General features: G+C 33.4%; 1 protein-coding gene across 7 annotated transcripts in view; it reads right to left on the bottom strand.

The window, feature by feature from the left end:
* LOC128673657 (voltage-dependent T-type calcium channel subunit alpha-1G-like) overlaps window positions 1-27,884 on the bottom strand; it is a 97,809-nt gene that overhangs the window by 37,097 nt on the left and 32,828 nt on the right. For all 7 annotated transcript variants that reach the window (XM_053751657.2, XM_053751658.2, XM_053751651.2 and 4 more), the window contains exon 3: window positions 12,439-12,857. In XM_053751657.2, coding sequence (XP_053607632.1) covers window positions 12,439-12,676 — 238 coding nt within the window. In that variant the 5' untranslated portion in view covers window positions 12,677-12,857. The remainder of the gene's footprint in view (window positions 1-12,438; window positions 12,858-27,884) is intronic.

Genomic DNA, 27,884 nt, shown 5'->3' on the forward strand with positions numbered 1-27,884 from the left:
AATATGTCCAATCTTTGTAAAAAGCCGTTTCTCAGAAGCTCGGTAACTTTATTAATAATGTATTCTCCAGCAATCGATCGTTTAGTCGGTTCCCTCACAAAATATAAAATGTACAGAATGCTTATTGTTGTTTTTATAGTGCTTGCGCGTGCTTACAACATTTGTATTTGTATACCTATATAAATAGCTATAAGTGGTGTCTTTATCTATCTATCTAAGAGCAAGATATTAATTTACTCCAACGCGTTTTTTCTTTGCGTCCGGACGCAGATAACCATTGTGTATGATTTTGATAATCTGTGCCCGCGCTAGGAATCGAACCTGGCACTTCCCGTCCGTCCTATTTGGACGTATTTACGCCACGACATTTTCAAAGAAAGGTTGGAAAGTGTGCGACGATCCTTCTGTGTAGAATTAATGTTGAAGCTCGGAGGAGGATGTTTATGTCTCGCTCGACTCCGTGTGCCGGACAATTAATATTTTACTTAAATATTGTGAATTCAGTCCGGAGTAATTAAGATTCAAGGTCTTTCATCAAAGCATATATATACCTATAGGTTAATATTTTATAGTATAATGAATTATAATCATGGAAGTATGACTCTTCTATTTGAAGCGATTTGTTAATATCATTTCGCATAAATACAGTACATTTTCCCGCTGCTATACTTACTCTCTTATCTATTGCGGTTCTTGACGCCGCCAAGCGTCAGCATAAACAATATAACTTTAAAATTTGATGATTCGTCTGTGACATTTTCCCTCCTTGAAAATGCTACTGAAAAAACAATATCAGTTAATAATAAAATCAGCTTCCAATATACTGCTATGCTATGCTGTCCTTTAGTCGTTTCGTACGACATCCACATGAGGATACGTAGTGGTGCTATTTCTAGCGTGAATATTTTTATGTAGATGATAATTTTTTCATTGTCTTTACTTTCAACTCTATGCTCTCCTATCACAGGTATATGTTCACATATATATTGAAAAGAAAAATTCAATAGGGTTAATACAAAAGGTTACGTGGTTATTTTTCTCCATCACCTCGTAGGTTATGAACCGTTAATGGCCGCGCGGATAGAGATTAATTTTACAGGTCATCAAAAGGGTGAACTCAAATTTGTGGCGTCGACAACCCTAACTTGCTACAGTAATCGATTTCTTCAAATAATTGAGACATGACTCACCTAAATTATCATTTTAAGTATAGTGTTAAATGTATCAAATAAACTAAATTTGTATGCACACCTGGGTGAACTTAAAAAATCATATAGGTATGTAATAAAGTAAATTTCACTATCGACTATTCATCTTTAACCATTGATAAAATTTACCCAAGCAAAGAATCTGGATCGCTCGCTCGCTTGCCAATTTTAATGAACCTTAATTTTGGAGGGACTACGACAAAGGACCTGTACTCTAAGGGATTGCATTGTCTGTCTTGTCTAGTCTACTGGAGCTCTATTCAGAATTTAAGATATGTTTAATACTGAGTGAAAATCTGTCTTGTAAGACGATACTTTTGAAAAATTACTGAGATTTTATTTTGTTTTTATATTGAGGTAGAGTTTTTGTTAGAAAATGTCTCATTGGCAAAGTTGCTGCATAACAGCAAATTGTTTTATAATGTAATCGATGTTATGAATATGTCAGTTTTTGAAAATATCAACTCGTTCACGTGAAAGCTGTTGGATGGATAGAATTAATACATAGCGGTACTTTTGGTCAGAAAACTACAATCTATTAGTTTTTATGATTCGAGATTTTTTAGCAAATAAATACAAAATAAGTATTTGTACGATACTAAACGAGATAAAGTCGCGAGTAAAGAATCGCGATAGCGTCCCAGATTTTAGCACATCGAGCCCGAAGCTTTAATATTTCATTCTTTACAAATGAACTGACATTTTTGAATGAATTCTGCTCAAATGAGAAACGGAAAGTCAACGCCATTATTTTCTTTACTGAATTTATATAATGCCATAAATTGCTCCTATTTTTACGAAGGAAGATGAATACCAGTGCTATAGCTGGAAAATGTGGAACGCCAAATATTTTTAATTTTCCCTCACTTTAAAGTACGAGTATGTTCTTGTTTTATCTTACTACATAGTATAAAACAAAGTCGCTCCGCTTCTGTCTGTCCCTGTCTTAGATCTTTACAACTATGCAGCGGATTATGATTCAGGCTTTTCAATGGTTAGTGTGATTTTTGGAGCAGGTTTACGTGTATAATTTATTATTGTTTTACCCAAGTGAAGCTGGGACGGGCCACTAGTTACAATTATTGTTTCCTAACTCGAGTTTTTATTAAATCATACTTTTTTCATGGATCATCACTAAACATGGATGTTGTCTATGCACAACATAAATGTACAACATAAAATGTTTCTACACCTACCTACGTTATATTTGAGTTTGACTCAACTATTCGAATATATCTGTCATTCTATCAAGAATCTTCAAATAAACACAGTATAACAAAAAATACCTACTTAATAGAAAGTCTTTTTGTACTTTCAATAAAATTCGCTAGTCCATGTAAAAAATCCTATATGTTTCAAGTCAACAATAAAACAAAAAGAGCCTTGATTTTCTTTGCAGCATACCAAAGGACCGACTGCGATGCAACCAGAAACACTTTGTGCATATGTGTCTTCACATAAGTGAAGCTTTCTATTCCCACTATACCACTAACATTTAAAATTGAACTCTACTCCTTTAGAAATAAGAGTTCAAATCGGAGTTCATAGGCAATGTTCCGTCTAGAAAACGCAATGTTTTTTTTTCCACTTTTTACGGTTAATGCTAAAATTGTGGATTCGTTTCACGGGACGCTGTTTTGCCGTTGTTTCGTTTGTTCATTCACTACAAAAGCTAAATGTTATAAACTGAGATGTTTTTAGTAAATACGTCACTAATGAAAAGTTGTAATGGAAGACGCCAAGAAAACAAAATAACTTTTAATCCTAATAATATTACGTGAATGTTTGTGAGTTTGCGTGAAAAGTATCAAAGATATATTCATATCTTTGATACTTTTCACACAAACTTTATTTGCGGATTTTGATCACATTTAACTGAAACCTAACGTAATAAAATATTTATCCCAAAACTGTATATCTGGCATTAAGTTCTGTCCTAGAATTGGATTACTCGATTTTCTCATGTGAATGTCGTAAGCGACAAGAGACTCAGAATTGTCACCTGATAAGCAACAATAACATTCTCAAGGTGGGTTGACGACATGCAAATAAAATTGCAGCCGTAAAATTTGCAAAATTTTAACGTTTATCTTTTAGCGGAGATGGGAGTAGAAAAAACGTTTTATGTAACAAGAGTTGAGCCCTGGGATGTAGCAAGTTAACTATGAAATGGGAAGAGAATATAAAACTTGAAAATTATAGCTCAAAAAATGGGGCGAGCCTCAGCATTTTTAACAAAGCCAAAAATGTGTCAAAGGGCACTTGTTCATGATAACAATGCATTTGCTATGAAGGGTCCCTTTTAGAACATTTTTTCCGGGACATGTTACTACATTTTAATGAAGTGTCCCTTTCAATTGTATAGATCATTATGTGTCCATTTACATTCTATGGAAAATGTGTCGTGGAAAACTTTTTAATTTATGTTTTGCGCGTATCGTGTCATGCTATAGCTTCACTAGGTCGAGGTAAAATATGAAATAAGCCGATGTGATTACAAGAGTATTTGCGATATAGGATTTAAAGTGTTTGTGTGTACAATGTACCAAAGATAGCACAAAATAAAACAAAAGAATATATTTTTATATTTAAGCTTTTTTAGGGTCCTTGTTTAGGGTCGATAAGTCCGCCATTATACATGTAATCTTTCGTTCAACAAAGATAATACAAGCACAAAATTTATGTATTTTTATTTGTTACCAAATAAAAACTAAATAAATCTACATGACACTTTTGTCTGCAGAGCCGCCGGCAGCATGTAGGTTCGCATACACGTAATCAGTATACATTTTAATTAGTTTTAATGATTAAGACAGTTCTGATGGAGTCCTAAACCCTTGAAAACCATTAAATAGATAGTTTACTCTATCTTCTTAACGATCTTCAGTGTAATAAACATACAACTTAGGTCGTTACCCAACTAAGGGTCCATTTTCAATATGACCAGATCTAAATTGCGCTAAACATTATCAATATACCAGCACCTCGGTGAAATACGATTTGTCTTTGTAGTTTTGTATTTCCTTGGAATGATAAAGTTAAAAGTAATTATTGAACTTCTAAAGTCTGGGGCCCAAGAAAAACCTTGAAATATGCTACCTACATATTATCTTGAATAGATTTTAAAAAATTAATGAAAGAAATGTGCTATAACTGTGGATTCTTCTCATAAACGGAATATTTGACACTATGTTGTATTCGTTATTGAGAACTAACTAATTGTTAAATAATTCAAATTAAAGGTGGCTTTTTAATTTTGATACTCTTGGCTTTGTACTAGTGTAAACGTGATACTGTATCTGTATTTAAAAATAAAATATACATAGTTGGAATCGATGATTTTAATCCATCCTTCATCATTTCTTCCGCCGTTAATGACAGAATAACGAATATTTTCGCATTTACACATAATAACATTACTTTATTTTTGATGATCACTTTCTTCTTTCCTGGGTTGGCTTTATAAGATGTTTATTCTAAATATATTTCTATCCTTCGTTATATAAACAGAAACCTTACAGCTTAACGCGAAGCATCGAAGGCAAGTGTCGGTCGAGCGTGGCAGCGCGCCAACTTTACTGAGTCTCACCCATGTGTGACATTGTTGTTAAAGGCCAATGGACAAATTGATCCAATGTATGTCCAAAGAGAGTGTATTTTTATACTAAAAACATCAGACCATTTTCTTTTATAAAAATTAAACGAGCCACATCTTTTAACCCCTGACGAAAACAAGGCACCTTCAGAATGTCATTGACATAGCAAACTGCAGGAGCCGTGGCCACCTGGGGTGGCCACGTGTTTCGTAAACCAGAAAATTACATAGGACACATATATCTATGGCTATGGTGCTATGTGTATCTGGATGTCTGTGATATCAGAACTCCTAAATTAATAAACCGATTTTGATATAGCCTTTATTTTTGTTTGTCGGGATGTCATTAATTTTTTTTTTAAATTTCTTTCGTGAGGTCAAAACAAAAAGTTATAATTTTGTTTATACGTAAAAATATAAAACAATAAAAAAAAAGAAATAATAAATCAAATGTAAAAATAATGCTTTCCCTTACCAAATCCCATTAAAAAAAAGTCTTATAAAGTTTTATACTCTGTGATTACAATATGCAATTAGAATTTTTTGAAACAAAAGTAGGCAAGGAAAAACGTCGAGTTTTCCGTTTGAAGCAAACGTAATAAAAAGCAAAGATAAGAACCTCTCAGGCTATGTTGAGATAAAACAAAACGAATGGAAAGAAATTCTAGATCCAGGATTAAACATGTTTTGTTCTGATTGAAGGCGTCCTTTTACCTGGCTTATGTTGTTTATGTTTATGTTTACAAAAGATTTTATTGTAATAACTTATTTGTATTGTAATAACGTGTTAAAATAAGGGAGAAGGGGTAATATGAATTGGATATTCGGTCAAAAAACCTTTATATTGTAGTGGAAAGATCCCAGGTTCGAATCCTACTCGTGCCACATGAGTTTGCATACCCATCTGAATCTTGTATAGTAGTTTTCAACTACTACCACTTGCTTCCGGTCAAGGAAAACATTGAGAGGAAATTTGCACACTGCTAGATTATTAACTTGTATAAAATGGAGAAGGCAATGGCAAACTTCTCCATTAATAGTACCAAGTTGTTGTGTGCTCGTAAGGACCACGGCCCTCAGCTACGAGGTATACGACTATGAAGAAGAATAGATTATTTAAATATGTGACATTCCGTTAAATGTATCTCATGGTCGATTTCTGTAATCTGTTGCTCCAAATTCGGATCAAAAATAACAACTTATACAAAAAACCGTCCATTAATATCTTTACCCATACAAATAATCATTTATTCTATTTCTATCTTTCATACAGCATTTAAGTTAACCTACAAAGTCCAGCTATTGTTAACTTTTTGTACAATTAAGTTTAAATAAATCTGTCTAGAACACACATAATTCATAAGAATTATGTAATGCTAGTAAAATGTAATAACATTTTAGTTATTTCATCGGTATTGATGTTTAATTTATATGGAAATCTGCCAACTACAAGTTTATTTGTTATGGAGATTTTATAGACCAGACGTGTAAAAATAAAGATAGCACGGATTTATTATGTGATTGTTGATACAGGCGGGGCCGGTTGATTGGGAAATGGTGATGTCATTGGCTTTGTGGAATGGAAAATTTGTAATAAACTGTATCACCCTGTTTCTACCGAACTTGAGAATCTATCGAGTTGAAATCGGATCCCAGTTAATTTTATACACCAAATCCGCCCAGGATTAGGTGTTTCTGTCTCTTTCATCTGACCGGCTACATTCATGAAAAAAGTGAATGTGATTTTGTGATCAACCTGTCTGATGTTAACCCTTTTTGGAAAAAAATTCTCAGATTTTAAGGCTTTTTCTCTAATAATCTTGCCTGAAATCCACGGAATATGCAGTGGTCCCATTCGAGGGCGGGAATCACACGCCTACTCTTAAACCGGGAATTGTTTCAATAAAAAAATGTTCACCAAGTACATGATTCCTCTATTTGTATGAGATTTCATCTATATTTTTCTTTATAGCTGAAAGTATTCTTATGGCACATTTCCTGACCTAATATTTAATTGTAAGTTGTTTGTTTTCCCGATTGGCTCAAATAAATCATGTTTATGGGCAATAATATTCTCTGTTACTGACCATCTTATTATAACCGGAACTATTTACGTTGATTATATCGCGTTTATGATTTGATCAACAACTTATTTTATCTGTGATCACGTGTGAGAATAACCTTCCTCTACATTTTTTGTTGTTTTTTTGCTGCATGTGAAACAATTGGCAAATAATACTGACTAATATTATAAATGCGCAAGTAAGTTTGTTACTTCTTCGTGCTTTATCTACTCAACCAATATTCTTGAAATTGATACATATAGTTAGTTTGGAGACGTAGGGTACCTTACTTTCCGGAAAAATACTTAAATGTTCACGTGGGAAATTAACGCGGGCGAAGCCGCGGGCAAAAGCTACTTTTTATAATAGTAGTCATTATTACAGTAGTCCAGGGTACATGACCTTAAGATAAACCTGCTTGCGTTTTTCGCTGATATTGTAGTTGAGCAGCTAACTCGGTAAAGCAGCGCATTGCTGCGTGATGAATAACAATCAAAAAAATACGCACAGCGTTGTGTATTTCGTCGCTTACCTAGAACGCCAACTTACATTAAATACTGTAGTTACAACACACCTGAGTTATTCCAATAATTTTGATAAGCTTCAAAGGCAAGACGACAAATTTATCGGTAGTAATTTGTTGGATAAACTTGAAACTTGGTCCGGTGCAAAAGTCCTTTGAACTTGTTACCTTTGTGTAAACCTGCCAACCAAACATTGGTTGGCAGCTATGCGGGTTACCACTACCAATTTAGTTTCTTTCTGAAAAGATTACCTGTTGGTAAAAGTTATAAGAGAATGGTTTAGTATTGCTTTAGTGTATGTAAGTAAAGCTTAACAGGAGTTAGTGACGTAAAGTTCTGTTGGCGAAACGTTCTTGAGTAAATTTATTTGGATGAAAAATTAAATGTTTAAAAATCTATTGACCAACAACAACAGTACAATGGTCAACAGTTTGTTGGTACCTACAGTGAATAAAACAAACTTAAATAGTAACATTTTGCATATTCCGTTTAAATTTATCAAAAAAATCGTCCAAAAATTAGACATCCAGCCAACTCTCATATTTAAGCATACTTCCAGTTTCACTCTCAGCCATGATGCTCGGAAGCCCGAAGACTTAACTATGATTTTAGGTCGCAGCTAGTCTGACGATAGCCCTTTTTAGAAATGTTGTCTGTAGTCATGTTGTTTATCAGCTGGGAAGGGCATTTTAATCTTTAAATATAATCCAGCTTAATAATCTGTCAATCAAATCAGATATATCGGTAAGAGCTCAAAATCCTTATCCTTACATAATTTATAAGACACAAGTCCTCTACTGTGTCTGTCTGTTCGCATATTAGTTCGCATTATTAGTTTATACTTATTAGTTTACGTATGCGAACAGACAGACAGTATGAAAATCCATGTAGTCAGTGTCATATATGAAACATATATACACATACATACATACTACTTGGATTTTCATGCTGTTTTCAGGAATAGATAGTGTGATTCCTGGGGAAGGCTTAGGTGTATAATTTCTTATGTTTTTTACTCGAGCGTATTCGGGAGGGGCTGCTGTGTTCGATAATTTTAAATATAAAATTTATAAATAGAGGTCTATTCAATAATGCATCGTCGTCCGGCTTAGCATAGATTATACAGCGGCTATTCAGCTAGCGATGAACCATTAATTCAGTTGTCATACATGAATAAATTAAACTGATCTGAATAGAATAGCCGTGAATGAATTTGCTCGGATCGTGGATCTAAGGTAGACTGAAAAGATTTATGTAATATACTTAATGAAACAATACATGTAATAACTTTTATTTAATTTAAATTATATTTTGATAGAAGTACTGAGAGATTTGGAAGCTCTCCAAAAAACCAACTTACAAATCCTACTGTCCATATAGTTCTATTGTTCAGTTCTTAATAGGACTTAATAGCGAAAAAGCTCAGAATAAATAAGAGTTTAAAATTCTAGTAGCTTTAGGAGGCTAAGATCCTCATTGGGTGGACGGAGTCAGCGAAATAAGTTATGTGTGGCAATTAGGCTTTATTAGTTCTATATCTGTGGTAATAAAATATTTAGCCTTTTGGTCAATTAAAGCGATTGCTCCTCGCACGCTAGCAAATGGATGATCCACATCACGTTTTCATTACATTTCTTTAAAAAATATTATCAGAATATGCCACGCTACATAATGCATTTTAGTAGAAAGTAGGTATTATAATAGGTTATAAAAACTGTAATACTACCGCCTTGTTCTTTATACTTGGGGTGCGGTGAGCTTATAAATTAATTTAATTTCATTGCACACATGTTCGCTGGTGAAACTGACCAGCTCGCTTTTCATTATTTATGACGTTAGTGCAAGAGCTAGCGTATTATACCAGTATTGTATTTGTACTAGTCTTTTGGTGTTAACAAAGCAAAATGTAACACGTTTATCGTTTGCCGTTGATACGCAAATATTTGAAATATTCATTATTAGACTAGCACAGAGCCGAAGCTGATTACACTTGTGGTCAAATATAGTTAAACGCGACAAAAAGCTTTTTTACTTTATGTTCTAAACGCAAAAGTATTGGTCAGTTCCGTGTGATCCCATGGTGTGATAGTGTAATAATTTCAGTTTGTTGGTGAAAACATTATTACTTATACGACATAATTGTATAGAGTTGATAAAATAATTTTCATATTTTTTCTTACAATACTGCCCAAAACAAGGTGTTGTGTATTTCACACTTACTCGGAAAATTTCAAGGACATTGGTTGTGCCGTTAAAGTGTGAAGAAGAAACAAATAAACTTATTTACGAATTATAATACTAGTTAGGTTTAGAATAATTATAACAGGGAATAACATGATGAAGAGTCAGATCAACAAGGAACGCGCGCAGCATGTATGTATATTATTTCAAATATCTATTCATAAGACGTGACACAGAGTATACGCCTAATTGAAATAATCAGATTTTGGGCGCCACTCAATTTGGCCGTTTTCTCGCGGCTTTGCTAAGACTGTGACAAATTAGATTTGAGCGAGTCTCAACGCCAACTCGTTAGCAGTTTACACGTTTCAATTTCATTAATTATTGCGTAATGTGTGATAAAGCTAATCAGTTGTTGGCATATTCTCTTGAAATTGGTGTAGGTAAGTATTCTTGGTTTAATGGATAAATACTATGTTGCTCCGTTTTCATAAAAATAACTAAAAGTGACATCCGTCATATTGATCATTCCTTACAGTCGTATTCCTCATGGGTGATAGTAGTGGTTATTGTGTGGAATGAAATACACCCAATGACTTTTCTGCAATATTAATGGAGCGGTTTGCCGATTTTGCCATTGTATTCATATTCACATATTGTTAAACAAACACGAAAAGATCTTGTACTAAGTGTAATATATCGAAATATTATTTAATGGGTACACCTGATGCACTCTACTCTAAATGTATGCACCATATCGATTCAGAATTAAAAGATTCATAAAGATAATTATAGACTGTGACTGTGAAAGATGAAAAACCATGGGTAGATGTTTATTGAATGCCGCCAATACAGACTCGCTTTGATGTCTCACTTAATTATTCAGAATTCAAAGCATCCACTATGCAATGAAGCATAAATTAACGTGTACTCTGAAGATTTCACAATTTTGTTTATTCGTTTTTATTTTTAGTTTTATCTGGATATTAAGATGTATGTAGATGTACTATTCCAAAAATCCATAACCATCTTTAAAAATATTCTACTATGATACAAATTATTAATGCCCAGGTAAAAATCATGTTACTAAAATACTTTAGGCAAAGTACGAGTAAAATTCCATTGCCAGATCCACACCCAATTGTTAAAGAAGATTCTACGAGCATCTTAATTCTTTGTAAATTGTTCGGCTTCAGCAGATCTACGAGATTGTTTGACTGTTTTCGTTTCATTTTAACAAGTTTATACCATCACATAACAATGTATTTTTTTCCTTAAAGAGACATGTGTTCTTAAATAAAAAAACTTGCAGTTAAGATGTGGCCGTGGAAGTTTTTTTAATTATTGAAATCCTTTCACACAAGTGTACAATATCCGATTCACACGGAATCGAAGTTCATCAGTTTTCTGCATTTACAATAAATCACCGTGAAAAACTTTGAGTGAACATATCGATCGATCGAACTTTTTCGTTTCTAAATTTGCTTAAAAACACCGAAAATAGATCGTGCTAGATCTTGCTAGAATCAGCCCCACCAGGAAACCCACACAAAATCATGCTATTACAACATACTAAGACAAAAACATACAATTTATTATTACACAAACTAAAAATATTATAGATATTTAACAAAAAAGTACTTCTTGTGTACTTCGTCTTCCGTTACTAGTTTCTCGTGCCACTGTGCAGGTAACTTTTTTACTTTTTAACGCGAAATCATTGAATATTTCTATATAAAATTGATTTCTGATTAAAAACAATCGCTACATTAAGCCAGTCTTAAATATTTGCTCACATAATTACTGTATATTGTACCGATACTGAACATAAATGATGCGTAATCAATACCATCAATGCATGATAGATGTTGTGTATTTGGTTGAATTGGGTAAACATGGCAACAGATGTCCAGAGCTTACGCTGTTCGTGGGCAATCGATCGATTTTGTTTCACTGCCATAGTATCTCGATTAAGATCGATTTATAATGTGTTGTTAAAAAAACCTACAATTTAAAAAGATATGGCTTTCTTAATGTGCGGATAAGAAATGTTGAAATTTTCTGTAGTACAAATATTATGTATTTTTTAGGGTAATAAATTACCCTAACCAGTGGCATTATACAGGAATGTTAAATGCACTATAATATAAAGGATTTTTTAAAATGATGCGGTGTAAGAATTATAGTTTTTCAATAATATGAAAAAATTAAACATCAAGAAAGTTTGCGTCGAACTACAGTTACGAAACATTGTATAAAATTTACTGGCTTGATCATAGAAAATGTCAAAAATATTTTCCATTCAACTAATAAAAGTTGTTTTTGCAACTTTGGATTAGAATTTTTACCATTATTGAGCTTATTCTATCCAATGCAACAAATTCTATAAAAACTTGAATCGAAATATGTGGTCGGACATGAAAATTCGCATCAAATTGAATTTCAGTTTGTTTTATTTTTGTGACGAGTTGACGACATAGATTTTTTCTGCGGCAAACCAATCGGTTTGGTTGTACATTGAATGTTTTATTTGCAGCCATAGGCTCTAACCTATTTTATTTGGTATTAAAAATATACCTAGCCGTAAAATTTTTAGGTACCTAACAAAACAACCGGTTTAAAAAAAAAACAAAAACATTTTATTAAGCGAGCGAAAGTTTTGGAAATTCTATTGAAACGTCTTTTCTAAAATTTCTTAATAACAATATTAAGTATAATGTGAATATTTCATATCCACGATTTGAATATGATTTTTATCATGTAGTACAGAAATTCAATCTTGAATCCATGATCTTATGCTTCTTAACTAAAATTCTGCAGCTGAAAATAGGTATTACAAATACGATTATTATTAAATTGAAAAGGATATGGATTCGTGATTAGCTTGAGGCACCAACTCCTGGGCCTGGTTTCTTGGGTGAGGTACCGAAGGGCGACGGGAGTGAACCCCGGGTAAGGAAGCCCTTGCCCCGTCGAACTCTCCGTACTCAATCCCCCCTCGGAGTCCGAGTCCCCCCCTTCAGACTCTGAACACCCCCCACTCGAGTCCGATGCACCCCCTCCATCTCGATACCCGTAGTAAGGCATCGTCTCTCGTTTCGACATTCACTTAAATTATAAGCTCATTGTATCACTTTTAGAGTCTATTACTTATTCTACTTCACCATTTTAGAAGTAGCTTCAACTGTATACGTAGGTGTCGCTTTGTATTCGTAGCTTGGGGTCCGACTGCTCCATCAAGATTTCTAAAACTAGCTCCATGATTGAGGAATGTTTTAACTGTGACCTGTAACAAAAAGAAACACTTTGTTAGAGTGTTTAAAGTTTATTTGCTAATAAATGGTATTTATTTACGTTTGTAACTCACAAAAGAAAAAAAATGTTTTTTCTATATTACCATACAAAATATAAGTATTTTGACATTATTTTTTAACTTATCGCCAATCACCTAATTTACGAAAAGCGAAGAAACAACATAATACAAGTTATTAGTAAGATTACTATACGTGTGGGTAAGTGAGTGGTAAAATATTCATGTTCTTGTGGCGTGCTGGTAACACTTAGTGACGGGTGACTCGGGGTAAATTGGACACGTTAATTCATTTGCTATTTGTAGCACGCCACAGTGAAGCAATCAAAACCTAATTTGGCTGAATATTGCAGGAAGGTCTGATCAAGATTTTATTTCCCTACTCCTTAGAATATGTGCATGACCAATTTATTTTGAAATAAAACAACCAAAATAACGGGGTATCACAAAAGTTGATGGAGATGAAAAATATATAAATAAAAAATAATTTTTATTTGGCATTTTTTTGTTTAAGAATCTTGTGTTTAATAATAGAAAACTTTATAGATGCTCAAATATTGTTATCCTCGATTGAAAATGGCACTGAAATGAAATTTTCGATCGAGGTGTTAACATTATTGTATCGTTTTATGATAATTTCATAGGTAGAAGTGTGTAATTTATTGTATTACAGATGGTTAAGTTACATTATTTTATTACTGTAGTAAAATTGAGAATTCATTTCACAAGCTATTTATTGTTCACTTCAATATTGATCTGATGCATTTTGCACCCAATCAATATTGAATTTGAGGTGTGAACGCGAACGGATATCATACCTATGAGAAATTTATTCGTTCGCCACGTGATCCTATTCACCCCCGTTCACTCTATTACCTATGTAAGTAGGCGTCAAAATGGAGGTAAATAAATTGTGTTTTCGTATCACTTACCTTGATATTGATTTTAAAAATATTTTTTTATTGTCCTTTTTGTTGTTTTAAAATATCTGTCTTTACAAAATCTATATAATGTTTAAATTCGGTGATATCGAGTTATTTGGGTTTTCAGAGTGAATCTTGCGGTTACTTTATTTCGAATTTGGTCATGAAAACCGAAGGACTAGAGGTAGGAGAAGAGATGGGTTTTATCCTGGGCTGAAACTGGACATATATCATACTATTTGTAAGATTTGTTTACGCACGGGCATAAATTGAGCATGGAAATTATTGGCCCGGCGTAAACCCATCTCTAAGCGGAACTCATTAAAATGTCTTACTGGAACAAGAGGCAGATTAAGCGAAACAAAAATGATTGAGAATTGAAAAGAGATGAAAAGAGTGGAGGAGATTGCGGCGCTCATTTGGCCGCCGGAAGCCAAATATTTCAGACAAAAAACAACGTTTTATGGCAGCAATTAAAATTCGCATTCTCGGATATATCGTGTAGAGCGAGATTTTCGAGAATCAAAATTATGTGTTGAAGATTATTTTTTATTATTAATTAAATAAAATGTGATGGAGTATTTTCTTTTGTTTTTCAAATTTTACGATACCGCGCATATGATATCTTAATTTTAATCTAAAGCTTGTTACACAAATGGGAATTAGATAGCGATTATCCTTAGAGAGCTGACTTAACCACATTGACGGCAAGTCGCAAAGTTTGTCGTTCCATCTTCATTAAATCGAGATACTGAAAGATTATTAAGGCGCACTGTCTTTGATGAAAACTAAATTTAATTTTATATATGTATACAATAGAACGATGTTCCTCTTGTTTTCGTGTCGAAATACAAGTAAAAAAATATTTTTGAAATTGTAATGCAGCAATACTTTTTCCTAGAAAGATGTATATAGTTAGTTTATGTCCTTCTCCGTACCGTTATTCTTTCTCATACACATAGTTAAGTATCCGTATTTAACTATGGGTATAAGAAAGAGATAACAAACAAATAAACAAACTTACTTCTTACAAGTTGGTGGGATTGTCTTTGGCCTCAATAAATTAAAATTGATTATTTTTTACTGCTAAATCTTGCCAATAAAGTGGAAAGTACCAGATTCAGCAAGTTTCGATTTACAAATAAATTATATGCTATGTATAAATAAGCAAAATGGCCTTAAATTAAAATACAGATACCTTAATACAGTTTATATCTTTAGATATGATTATATTAGCCTTGCGGTCGCCACGGCTTTGACTTATGAACCTTTAAAACATCATAAACACGGGAACATGTGGTCTGGTGTTTTATAGATGTTTCACGGTATGAAAAATATTTCAGTATACGCGTGCACCAGTTATTAGTACAGCTGACAGCACATAAAGCTATCCAATGTTATTGAAAATACGCCGCTATTGCTGTTGCATAGAGTTCTATCTAGGTAGTTTGAGGTGCGGTTGACAGTACATTAGTAATGAATTGCGAACATAAAAGGAATACGATAATAAAGGCATAACTGCAGTAAATTATAGTAGCAAATCCGAGATATTGCTTTAATTGATGGTAGTTCGATGCAAACTCATGAATGTATTTCATATAATTGTATTAGTCAGCTATGAATTGAGCTTGTATTTGTATGTGGAAATGTAAATTATATATATAGTCAGTCGATCCAGTTCAGATATATATAGTCAGTAGTCCAGATCAAGTGCAATTGTGAATTTGGAGCACGTTTAAGCACATAATCAACAAGCAATATCTTTGTCAGCTATTTTAGGTACCACTGGAAAGTTAAAATACTGAGAGATCTAGAACTCCTCCAAAGACTGGCACGAAGTGGAGCCAACTAGAAAAGAGTGGAAAAAAATTGTATCGGAACCCAATCACTCTGGGTCGCTCAGCCATCACATCGTAGTAAGTAAGCAAGTAAATAAGCAATATCTATAAAATATTGCAATATATTCCTTGCCTAATCTGATGGATATATTGACACGGCACATAAAAATATGGGGCGAACCTTACTGGCAATCATTTGGCATCATGTGTCCATATCAGGCAGGGCGCTATTTATTCAGTGTTATCTTTTATGCATACCTCATTTCCTGATTTCTGTCGCAAGCCCTGACCCATTGGTGATAGACCTCTATAAAACAGTGTTTTTATGACGTCATAGAGTTAAGATCTTTTTAGGTATTAATAGCTGATCATTTTATAAGTTTTATTAAAAGAAACAGCGGAGTTTCATTTAATACACGATTCAATCTCTGTCAAAACGGGATAAACCAATATTCTTCTTCATAGTCGTATTCCTCATGGAATATTAATGGAGTGGTTTGCCATTGCCTTCACAAGTTAATAAGAATCAACCAGTGTCCAGGTTTCCTCACGATGTTTTCCTTCACCGGAAGCAAGTGGTGGTCAATGAAAACTACTATACATGAGTCAGATTGTTATACAAATTCATGTGGCACGAGTATAATTCGAACCTGGGACCTTTCGATCCACAAGCGGGTCTTAACCATTACACCACCACCGCTTCAACCAATATAATACCTACATATTTTATAACAGCTCTATTCATAATAAGTGGTTGAGTAAATAAATCAGTGTAATAGGGGACGAGTATCAGTCACTTTGAAAGTTCGTATTCCTTGATAGATGGAGGCTCTTCTAGTAATGGAAATATACGAGCGAGGCGTGCGTCGGTAAAACCATAATGTCAAATCGATGGTTATTTGTGATCCCCTTATATATAGCCCTTAAATGTCGAATTTATCATGTATTTTTTAACCATTTTATGGAGACGCTTTTGACACTTTTGTACCTTCTACTGTAAATAATGATGCAAGGTAAATAAGTCTGGAAGATCAACATAATTTTATATTTTAAGGTGTAGATATAAGTCCTTGTTGATAAATCATTTAGTGGATTCAGGACTACAGTTATAACAACCAAACTTCTGTTAAATGGGGCTTCTCGAATAACGCTCTGTGTGATTGTGAAGCGGTTCAATCCATGACTCATGTCTTGTCCAAACTATCCCTCCTCCTGCTCCATAGAAGACCTGAATGAGGCCAATGATAAGGTAATTGCTGTGGCTAAGTATCGGTCTATATTAATATAGTTTGTATCCTATTTCGACTTAAAAGGAAGAAGATCTTCCTTTGTGTCTTATCGAGCCTCTACTGTTAGTTAAAAGGTTTCATAAACATTTGGTTTTGTGACTTTGTTTTAAGATCTGAACGGTTAAACTTTTGATCAGAATACGTAAACACCAAACAAAACTAGATCATGCTCAGGCAAGGCAAAGTTGCAAGCAAAAATTAGCTTCTAGAATTTCAAGGCAACGTCGATAAAGTAGAAATATTTATGACATACCCGATCCATAATTCACTGAACCCCAAAAGGAATCATCACATATCTTTCCGCTCGATGGAACTTATCGTGATGGCGTCAAACATAAGCGGATGAGAATAAGAATGCGATTTATTTCAGACCTCGGTCACAGCGGCTTTGTGAGATAATAAATAATGAAAATTCCTAGTAGAAAATTTAACAATAAACTTGAAGATGTTTTAAAGTTCCTCATAAAACTACTTATTACTAAGTATTTGCATCTGCTCTGACTATCTAGAAATTTTAGAAACAAAGGAATTTTTAATAACAGTGTAATTTTCTACAAGGTTTAAACATCAAAATCAGAGCAGCGTCACTGAGTATGTAGTAAATAAATCTGAAGTTATTCTACTTGCCAATAATAAATGCCCTAAAAGAGTTTGGCACATTCGAATTGTTAAGTATTTCCAAGTCAACCAAATTGAATGTTAATTCGCTAAACCTTCATCATATTTTTTTTATGTCTAATGCCTGAATCAGGTCGGGAACCGTCGAATATGTACGTGACGATTTGTAGAAACATTGTTTGAAAGAAACACATTTTTAAGGATTAAAAACAAATTTGACTAAAAAATCCTCCCGTAATGTATCAGCGGCCTTACAAAAAGTGTCATGCCGCACACCCGAAGGCAATAGTCGCTCCATTTGTTCGTATAAATCGATTGTCACGGCGGTAAATGTCCCATATTTCTAGTTTGGATTGTTTTAAGCTATTTCAAATAGTTTTTATGATCCAACTTTATCAAAGAATTACTTCAACTTTCTTGTAGTAAAAATGAGCAGCTTGTTGAAGTTGTGAAAGTATTTTGGATAATATTTGTTTGTTACCTAGAAAGAGACATTCACACACACATTTATATAAATGTAACCAATAGGGATGACATCATTTTTCTGATGTGTAGTAACTTTTCTCTCGCTTCTGCAATTTGTGAGAGATGAAATTCTGCAATTTGTGAGAAATGGACCAAAGAAAGTTTGAAGGGAAAGTCGGAAAAGCATCCGTGAACTTTACAATTAGGTACACTAAAAATATTTACATCCCAAAAGTAAAAAAAAAAACAATTCATATTGCAAAAAGGAATCTGAAGTCCCTTAGTGAGTCCCATAGTAAACACGTTCAACGTTCTATTTATATTTTCCGCTACGAACTTGGATCAAAATTAATACTACTTTCAATAAATTAGTTTACACAAAATTTACTATGTTCTCGAAATTATTACGAATATTAATGTTTCCATTCGGGATAATTGCTTCCCAAAGTATCTGAGTAATTAATTCCCAAATGTTTGACAAATAAGACTTCTTGCGCACATAAAATATGAAAACTTCGCTAAGTGAATGCTTTTAACTTGTCGCTATAACTTCATGATATATTTTTGTTTTGTATAAGTATAATTTCTCACGTCATTTATTTTTTTCTTACTCACTCTCACTCACTGCCGTACATATACAGATACATGAGTCAGATTGGTGTAGGTATTCTTTTATTTATGGTACATTAACTCTTGCGCCATAAATATAATTTGATTTAGGGACTGTCGATTTCAGGGCCTTTTATTAAAACTTTCTTTTTTATTCAAATTTATAATATTAAAAAAAAATTAACATAAGTAGTGATTTAGGACTTTGTCTGTGTTTTACGCAAAAAACAAAAGCTAATTTTGAATCAATATTCTTGTTAAGTCTGGCGTCTTCAGCCAACGTCGTAAAGGTAGCAAGGAATTCTGAAATGGAGGGGGCAATGTCATCCCCAGAATGGGCTGTTAAAGCTGAGGACAATTACACACGATGGAAAGTGAGCATTTTCAAACTACATGGTTTTATTTCCTGGGCGACATGAGACAATAGATGCTTTAATAGAACTGATTTGTTTGTTTAATAATTTTATTTCATGAAAATAAGCACATAAATCAAAATTCTTCTATAGCTAAAAATCTTTTACAGTCAACTAGCTATAAGTTGAGAGCATATGTATACATTATTTATTTAAAATAAATCTATTTCAATCTGCCAAATAGATTGAAAAAGATTTTCAATCTTATATTGAAATAAAATATTTCGCAAAATACTTTAATTTATCGAATCAGTACAAAATTGAGGTTCATTTTTCCAAAAGGTTCCCGTTAAGCTCCGAGTCACTCAAAATAAGCCTCTGATTAGGACTGAGCAATAAAAATGTAATCCACAATTACGAGAATTACTCACATCAAAACGTGTTTATTTTTTTCGAAAATACTTTTTTTATAAAGAGCAAAAATATTACAAAACAGCTACCCATATTAGAAAACATTCAAAAATAAAATAATTTTACTTGCTAAATCAGTTCACAGATCGCAGTAGAATAGCAGAACAAATATTACAAAAAAAAAATAACAATCTATTATTAAATTTACCTGAAATTGAGTGAAATAGAACTTGAAGCTTAATTGGAGCCTGTGGTAAGTAGGTATTTAGCGTGGGATTGAGAAATGCCAAGTCTGGACAGAAAATCTGTAGAGTCACGAGTCCTATTTTGACTTTAATTCCATGGGAATTGCGGAATAATTTATTTCACATATATTTATTTCACAAATCTTTTTCAACAATAGCTAACTAAGAAGATAAGACTAAAGCAATTTGATTTTTTGGGAATAAACTGCGAAAAAATTACCCGAGATTTTGACATAACCGATAGTAATAAATATTATCTGAATTGGAGCAAATATTTAAAAAATATAAATTAATTTCTGATTTAATTCAGTCGCCTAAAAGCTTCTAAGATGAATTGTACGACTACCAGCCTCCATTTAGTGACAAGAAAATAAATGAAATCTGACACCAATAGCACAACTCGGTAAGAAAGAAAACAAAGGTTTCTCATTTTTTATATCATCATCTCATCATCTGTAGCCCTCCGTGACCCACTGCTGGGCATAGGCCTCCTTCCGTCTCCGCCAACCATCTCTGTCCTGGCCCATCCCCATCCAGTTGTTGCCAGCAATTTCCTTTACATCGTCGACTCATCTAGCCGCCGAATGTCCTACGCTCCGTTTATCAGTTCTGGGGTACCACTCAGTTACAGCTTTACTCCACCTTCCATCATTCCTTCTAGCCAGGTGTCCAGCCCAATTCCATTTTAATGTTGCGACTCTGGAGACCACGTCTTGAACTTTCGTTCGACGACGTATCTCCAGGTTGCGAACTCGATCTTGTAATTCGCCGTTCATGACTTGTTCCATGGCCCTTTGCGCGATTGCAAACTTGTACATAGTTCCTTCTATATGAGTCCATGTTTCGGCACCATAGGTGATAGTAGGGTGAACACACTGGTTACTGGCAGGAAGAGGCGAGTATTTTTTATATAATGTAGATCTATTAATAGGTTCTCATATGTATACATAGCATTTATTAACAATGAAAGTTGAGAGTTGCCTAACTATATCCAAAACTACGTATGTTTGCATCGCATCTGTAAGAATGAAATAACAAAAACGAGAGTGAGCATTTTCGTTATAACAGTCGATATACTCTTTATATTTTTGTTCCAGTTAAGATATAAATTACTGTCAAACACTTTGAAATTCTAATTCAATGAAGAGTAGGTAGGCGTCACAACTTGAGGACTTTTTGTAAATTATGTCTTTATTCGTATTTGATTATTTGACGCAGATGTTTAGACTTATTGATGTTTTTCTGCGATCGTTGAAGTTGCGTCAAATATTCAACCTACCCTAAGATTTATAATCTACGATTTTTACTCTTTGAATAACTACCTAATATGAGTGTATAAACTTGAAACTATCAATAGCTAGTGTTCTACTATTTTACGAATACTATTTATCGATAATATTATAGATAGAAGATTTTCGGTATACAGCCTTATTTTTAGCTCTTACCAATTGCTCTCGTTTGAATATAGGCATTCCATTTACCCTCTACAAGATCAATGTATCTTCCGACTGGTGAAAGATTTTTGATAATCGCGGTTGAGTAATTCCGAAGATTACAAAATCCCTTTTGATTCCAAACCCTTCATATTTATAAAATTATACGCAGATAGTGTAGATAAATCACGAAAACGTTATTCAGTTAAAAATAAATCTAGATGTAATTAATACACATGGATGGAATGACATACTAACAAGTCCATTGGAAGTTTTAACGACTCCGCAATAAATCACACGGTATTGAGGCAACGTACTAATATTAATCATTGGTTCGTCGAGAATACGCAGAAAAACGAACCGTTTGGACGAGTGAAATGCTGGAAATACCCGGTGTCGTAGTTGAACGACAAATGCGGTGTTAAATACGACGACGAGCGACGCGACGCTTTTTTCAAAAAAAACACAAGAGATAATTACCTAAAATTAAAATAAATATACTTTAGCAAATGTATGGATTGGATATATTTGATATAACCAAAGTCACTGTTGTCGCTGTAATCACTATTAGACATGCTTAGTCATGCTCCGTAATGAAGACGCAGCACGTTCTAGCTCCTTTGTTTTCTATAGGTTTTGACACTAACGTGCGTTGATGTATGTCGAAACTTCATACAACTTCTACATTGTTCTGCGTTATCTGTCGACAGACGTCAAAATGACATGTCGACGGACGTCATACGCATCGTCGCAACGCGTCATTTTTCGCTCTCTAATTTAGGACTCTGGGTCACAGAATAAAAACATAGAATACTAGATGTTGCCCGGGGCTTCGGTCCCGTGGGAATTTGGAGATAAAATATTGCCTATCTTGGATAATTTACCTTTATAATGGTGAAATAATTTTTGAAATTGGTTTGGTTAAAACGCCTCGAACATAGAAACTCACAAACGCTTACCTCTTCATTAATAATATATATATATATATATTTAATTTGTCACCGCTTATATTTGAAATAAATAAATATATTTTAAATAATTAAAAAAATAATTAAATAAATATATTTTATTTGTCAATATGCTATTAAATTAGGTTCTCTGTGCGACATATATACTAGTTTTCTTATAATTTCTATGTCTGTAAGTACTCCCTAGCCGATATGAGAGTTCTTAGAAAATCCACAGAAGTTTCGTTAAGTGGATTAGCGAAGTTACAACGTAAAAACTCTAATCTATTACAAAACTTTACGAAGATAGCCACGCTGTAGATAATATGATTAAATTTGATTGATATTTATATTGCATGGTTGAAATTCAAGATATGAAAGATTAAGTAAAACATATGTTTTATAAATAAGAATTTTAATTTATTTGTGTTAGGTAATTACCTAAAAAGACGAGATATATAGATGTTATGTGTTATGTTCGTAATCTTACTATTGATTACTTATTAATTAGATTTGATAATTTAAATAATAATCTAATTGAAGGCAAAATAGAAACAAAAAGAGGAAAATGAAGGCCAACACGGACCGATATGGACCAGAAAAGGAGAGAGTAAGAGTGGTGTCGTACAGAGGGGGAAAAGGATGGCTGAAGATAGAGAAATATGGAACTCACTCTGCCGACAAGAACAATGTTATCAAAAGTTGAATGAATAAAAATAAAGGTAATTATTTTAGTAGGAATAGACAAATAATATTATGCAATTTATTACTGCTGCGTTAGTACCATTAGGACCTTCAAAGACTCAGAACACAATGTTTTTATTTTCACTTTATCATTGTCAAAACAATCACTCAAATGTATCCTATTGAGGGACGATTTTATTTAATAAAAATCGTATTTGTTATAACAATAGTATCTCTGGCTGGCAATTAAGCGGGAAATCTTTCGTTTCAGTAGGTTATTCCATTTAGAACACCTATTCGAATAGTTCTTAGCTTTACCGTTTAGCGAGTACCTGATCATTACTTCGTCAGATCAGATTGATATCATATTCTTAAGGAGTTATTTCATTTATAATAAAAATATGGTATTCATATAACGGGTAGCTATTATTTTCTCTACGCAACTCTCTCTAGGAGAAATATATTTTAATAATTTCTCAAATAAAATTTAGAGGACCGCGAAACAGATCAGAGGTATTAAATGGGTGTACTGCATGGAATACCTCGTGTAATTCTAGAGAATAATTTTTGAAGGGTCGCTAATTCTGAAAGAGGAATTAATAGCGTCACAAAGCAATGACGACCTAGGGGCCCTTTGAAGATAAGGGTCAGATTTTATTAGTCGGTATTTACTATATTACGAATATTATGGAAAAGCGATTTCCTGTCAATTTCGACGATTTCCTATTTTGACGAAAAGCGATTTCCTATTTTTTAACTCTTTAAATTTTTACATTAGGCACTTATATTTCCTTGACTTTCATTCGTTATTTCATAATAGTTATAATAGTGATAATAGCCTCTAGGATAGATTAAGCCTATACTCGTAAGCATAGGTTTGTGAGGTTGGATGTGTGTAAGTTTTTTTACTCTTTCACGCAAAATCTACTAGACTGATTGTTATGAAATATGGTACAAGGGTAGAATATAACATGGAATAACATATAGGATACTTTTTATCCCAAAAATCCCACGCGAGCGTAGCTCCGGGGCGCAGCTAGTCATAAATAAATAATATCTGAAAAGAAAAAGGCGCTTGGGATAACAAACCGAAAAAACTTTAACTTTTATTTACGCCTTAGCAACGCAGTGCAATGGAACAGTGAGGTCTTATCTAACGGTGACCGCAAATAGGGATGAACTTGCATAGGTATTAGATATAATAGTAGGTATATTATTAATGGAAATATTAGCCCCTGTGCAAAATCAACAGCCCGATATTAAATTCCTGTATGGCCGGAGTCAATAGCTTTCACGTAGATGGCACTCGTTGATGTGGTCACAGCAAGGGGAATTGGAAAGCAGTATGTGTGTATATAGACGTATAGATGAATATACTATGTACGTATATACATAGTGCTACAGATATAGAACTGAAAGTAGCAGTTTTTCAGTATCACTCCCGTTATCACAGCAGTAAATAATAGATGGTTTGCGACTGTTTGGGAAGAAACTAAGAAAATACTTGGCGTAACCCCATATCTGGTGTAAAAGATTTTACTGCTATATAATAATGTTTCTTCTTCCAATAAAAAGCGGTTTTCGAAGACAAAGACAAAGATTATTTATTTGCAAAAACATGAGTTTACATTTCTTTTACAATGTGGTTTTAAAAAAAATTTAATCCTACCTGTTTCACCGTCCACGAGTATGCAAATTTAAATGGAGAGCATGCTATCATCACACAAAACAAAATCGAATAAATAAAAGTAACTAAATTAACTAAATTTTTATCTAAATTTATCATTAAAAAATCATTCAAATTATAATAACATTTATCAATCAGCAAGGACCTGAGGTGCTTTTTAAATAAATTTAAATTCTGATCTTTAATTTGTTGTGGAATTTTGTTATAAATTTTAGGTGCCATATATACAATACTTTTACTGAGAAATGCCATTTTAGAAGTCTATAATTATCCCGATGATTTCTTAACACAACATCACAAAGGCGTGGGAATAAATGAGCATTACATTTAACAAATATTGCAACCTCAAGTATGTAAAGTGCAGGAAGTGTTAGAATTTTATGTTGTTTAAAAAGCGGCTGACAACTATCAATACTTTATAAACCAAACATTGAGCGAAACAAAATATATTTTGTCATAAAAATAATCCGTTTAAAATAATTAAATTATATAAAAAAACATTGACATAGTTTGAACATTAGTTCTACATATTCTCTCTCGAAAACTAATTTCCACGCATATTCATGTTATGAAATATCTCATGCGGCGTCAAGCACTTAGCCATGGCCATTCGCTGCGGCCCCGAATGGCATCTCATGAATGACCGAACTCGACTGAAGTGCAAACACAGATCAAAGCGTAACATGGGTTGCCACGTGGCTGTTTATTGATGCGTGACATCTTTCCTCCTGATTTCCTGCAATCTGTGGTGATTTAGTGAAAAGCCAGAAAGCGCTATTTTACCATGACAAAACCAAGATGAGATAATGTACAATATGTGCATAGGTATAGAATAGTTAGTTGGTTTTTATAAATACTTCTTTAGGCAGGACGGACAGAAAAAGCACCGAACTCGCGACACCATCTTGTTCAAAATTAAATAAGTATTTACATATTTCTCAAGCAAAACAGTATTTACATCTGACGTGCAGTCTTTTGAATGTTAATAGAAAAGGAATCCACATTATCTCCGCGCATTCTCTCTCGCTACTGATAAAATTAGATTGTTGTAACACCCGAAAACGCAACAAAGATCAGCCGGTTGCATCTACGCAAATGTATTAGACAAACCACAGATTAGGATACCAACCGGACACATAAAAATATTTACAAGCGGTTCACCGTTCCGTTGGCAGCCCTGCTCGCATGCCGATGTATCGAACGGCACAATAGGTTAGCGTTATTTTTGCCCGTCTGCCAATTCCAGACGTTCCGAGCTCTTCTAGTGTCTATATTACGGTAATCTACTCCATACTATATTGGAAGGAAATTCCTTGAACCGGAATTTTCATGCTGTTTTGTATATTTGTTTGGTTAAAGGAAGGTGAATTTGTGTTCAGTTTTGTGGACGGTTCAGTTAGCGAACAAAATATAGCCTAGTATATAATTTATTTTTTATTCTCTTTCTTTTCTTATGACATAAAAAAATATTTGATGTATTTTCCGATACGAGCCTTCAGCCTAGTAATCTAACTTCATGGTAATAATTAGGAATATGAATCATTAAGATTCTTCTAATTACACACACTCGTTGTCGCAATAGAACCAGGAAACTATAGTTTTTAAAGTGAAAACTTCTTTAGCAGCGTTGTGCATTTTTTGTGATGGATGAAAAATGTTACACTCGCGTCAGGACACGTGACCAGATCGAAAATTCGTAAGACATCGAAAATGCACAACGTTGATATTCAAGTTTTCACTTCTACCGGCACTCCCGGAGTGCAATACTTTTTTATTACTATTTATTTATCTATTTAGTATAATGTCAACTTACTCACAGTAATACGTGTAATGTTTTTATGTTTCTAAACTCACAATAAATATGTAATCTATTACGAAGAGCGATTGGTTTTCAGTAGATTTCGAAGAGCAACAATAGTCCATTTGAACATCCATCCAACTTTCACGTTTATTATTTAATAGGATTGTTTTATGAAAGCTACAAGTTAATATACCGCTTAAGTCGAGTTTATTTTCATAGCTTCAACGGCAGAGTTTCAACGGAACGGAACTATTGCAGACTCAAAGTTTGTGAGCGCAAAATTTTGCCAACATTCAATTAACTGGCTCCTGCAAACGGGTACGTATTATTTTCATCTCCGAATATTAGTACATATATACGTTTACGCGTTTGCAACACATGCAACTACATAAGTATAGGCGAATTCATTCTGAATGAACTTTTGGTATGGATTCATATCATAATAGTATGCATGGGCAGTTATAAAGTAATTCATCGTATGTTTTCTATATGGTGTGCCTAAAAGAAACCAGTAACTAATTCAGAATTAGCTGTTTGTATTTCATTTTTCAGCACTCAAATTATCTCAACATCAAAAATCACCTCAATCCAATGCTCTTTATCAAAACCAAAGACACACTTTCACATTTACGATTTCTTCCACAGATTACTTAATTTTTTCTACTATAAGAAATTTGAATGTAAACATTTTATTTTTCTTTCACTTTTTGTAGTTTTCGTATGATCTTAGGTAGGAGAGTGACATATAATTATTTTTACCACAAAGCTGCGAAAAAAGCGCGAAACAGGATGATATGATACAGGATATGATACAGGATTTCCCAGCTTAATTTTAATTTTAATTACCATACGGTACAATCGCTAGTTCAATACCAAGCTATCTATTTGAGCTGGCATCGGTTTGGTATCAAAGTAACTCGAGTGCATGCGACTGCGAGTCATTTATTAACGGATAGTCGGGAATCTAACTGCGGTGGGAGCACGGATACCAGCAGGACATATGGAATGGAATTCGTTGCCAAATTGGAGGTTTTGGGCACTTGAATTTGTGATTGTGTGTACTGGTTGATTGGTAAAATTTACTTGTTGGAAATTAGAAAGGGAAAAAAAGTGCTTTTCTAAACTTTTCTCAAACAAATAAATTCGTTTTGTAGATTTTGCATCAAGGAGTTATATGCAAATATACTAAATTTTATAATCAATAAATTTTTACATCATTTACAAACTTCAGTGTATGTTTTTGATTGTTTTGAAAAAAGCATTATTTGTTTTATTTCTAAAATAGGTTTCCTAGACAATCATTATCAAATTGAATCGACACGCAAATCGAATGTTTAGTACCGTAACACGCAAAGCTTATTTACAAGCTCCTATTGTTTTCGGAAGGTTATTTTTAATGCTACCAAAACGATTATATACTCATCACATTGAAACAAATACCTATTTCGAATGTTTTTTTAAAATTACAATCAACTAAATAGATTTTTTGTTTGAAGGTACTCCCTCTAACGTACAGACCTACTAGTATAATAATATTAAATGGACTATAGCTGTGTCTACTGAAATCGAAACACAGGTGTAATAAATAATCTTTTCCAAATCCATTTTTTTTAAGTCGGTTGAATAGCGAGGATAGTAGTAAATTAACAACACAAATCTATTCGATGGATAGAATAAAGTCGGATTTACACCTCTCATTA

This window comes from Plodia interpunctella, chromosome 11, assembly GCF_027563975.2.
Source record: "Plodia interpunctella isolate USDA-ARS_2022_Savannah chromosome 11, ilPloInte3.2, whole genome shotgun sequence".
In the NCBI taxonomy this organism is placed as follows: domain Eukaryota; kingdom Metazoa; phylum Arthropoda; class Insecta; order Lepidoptera; family Pyralidae; genus Plodia; species Plodia interpunctella.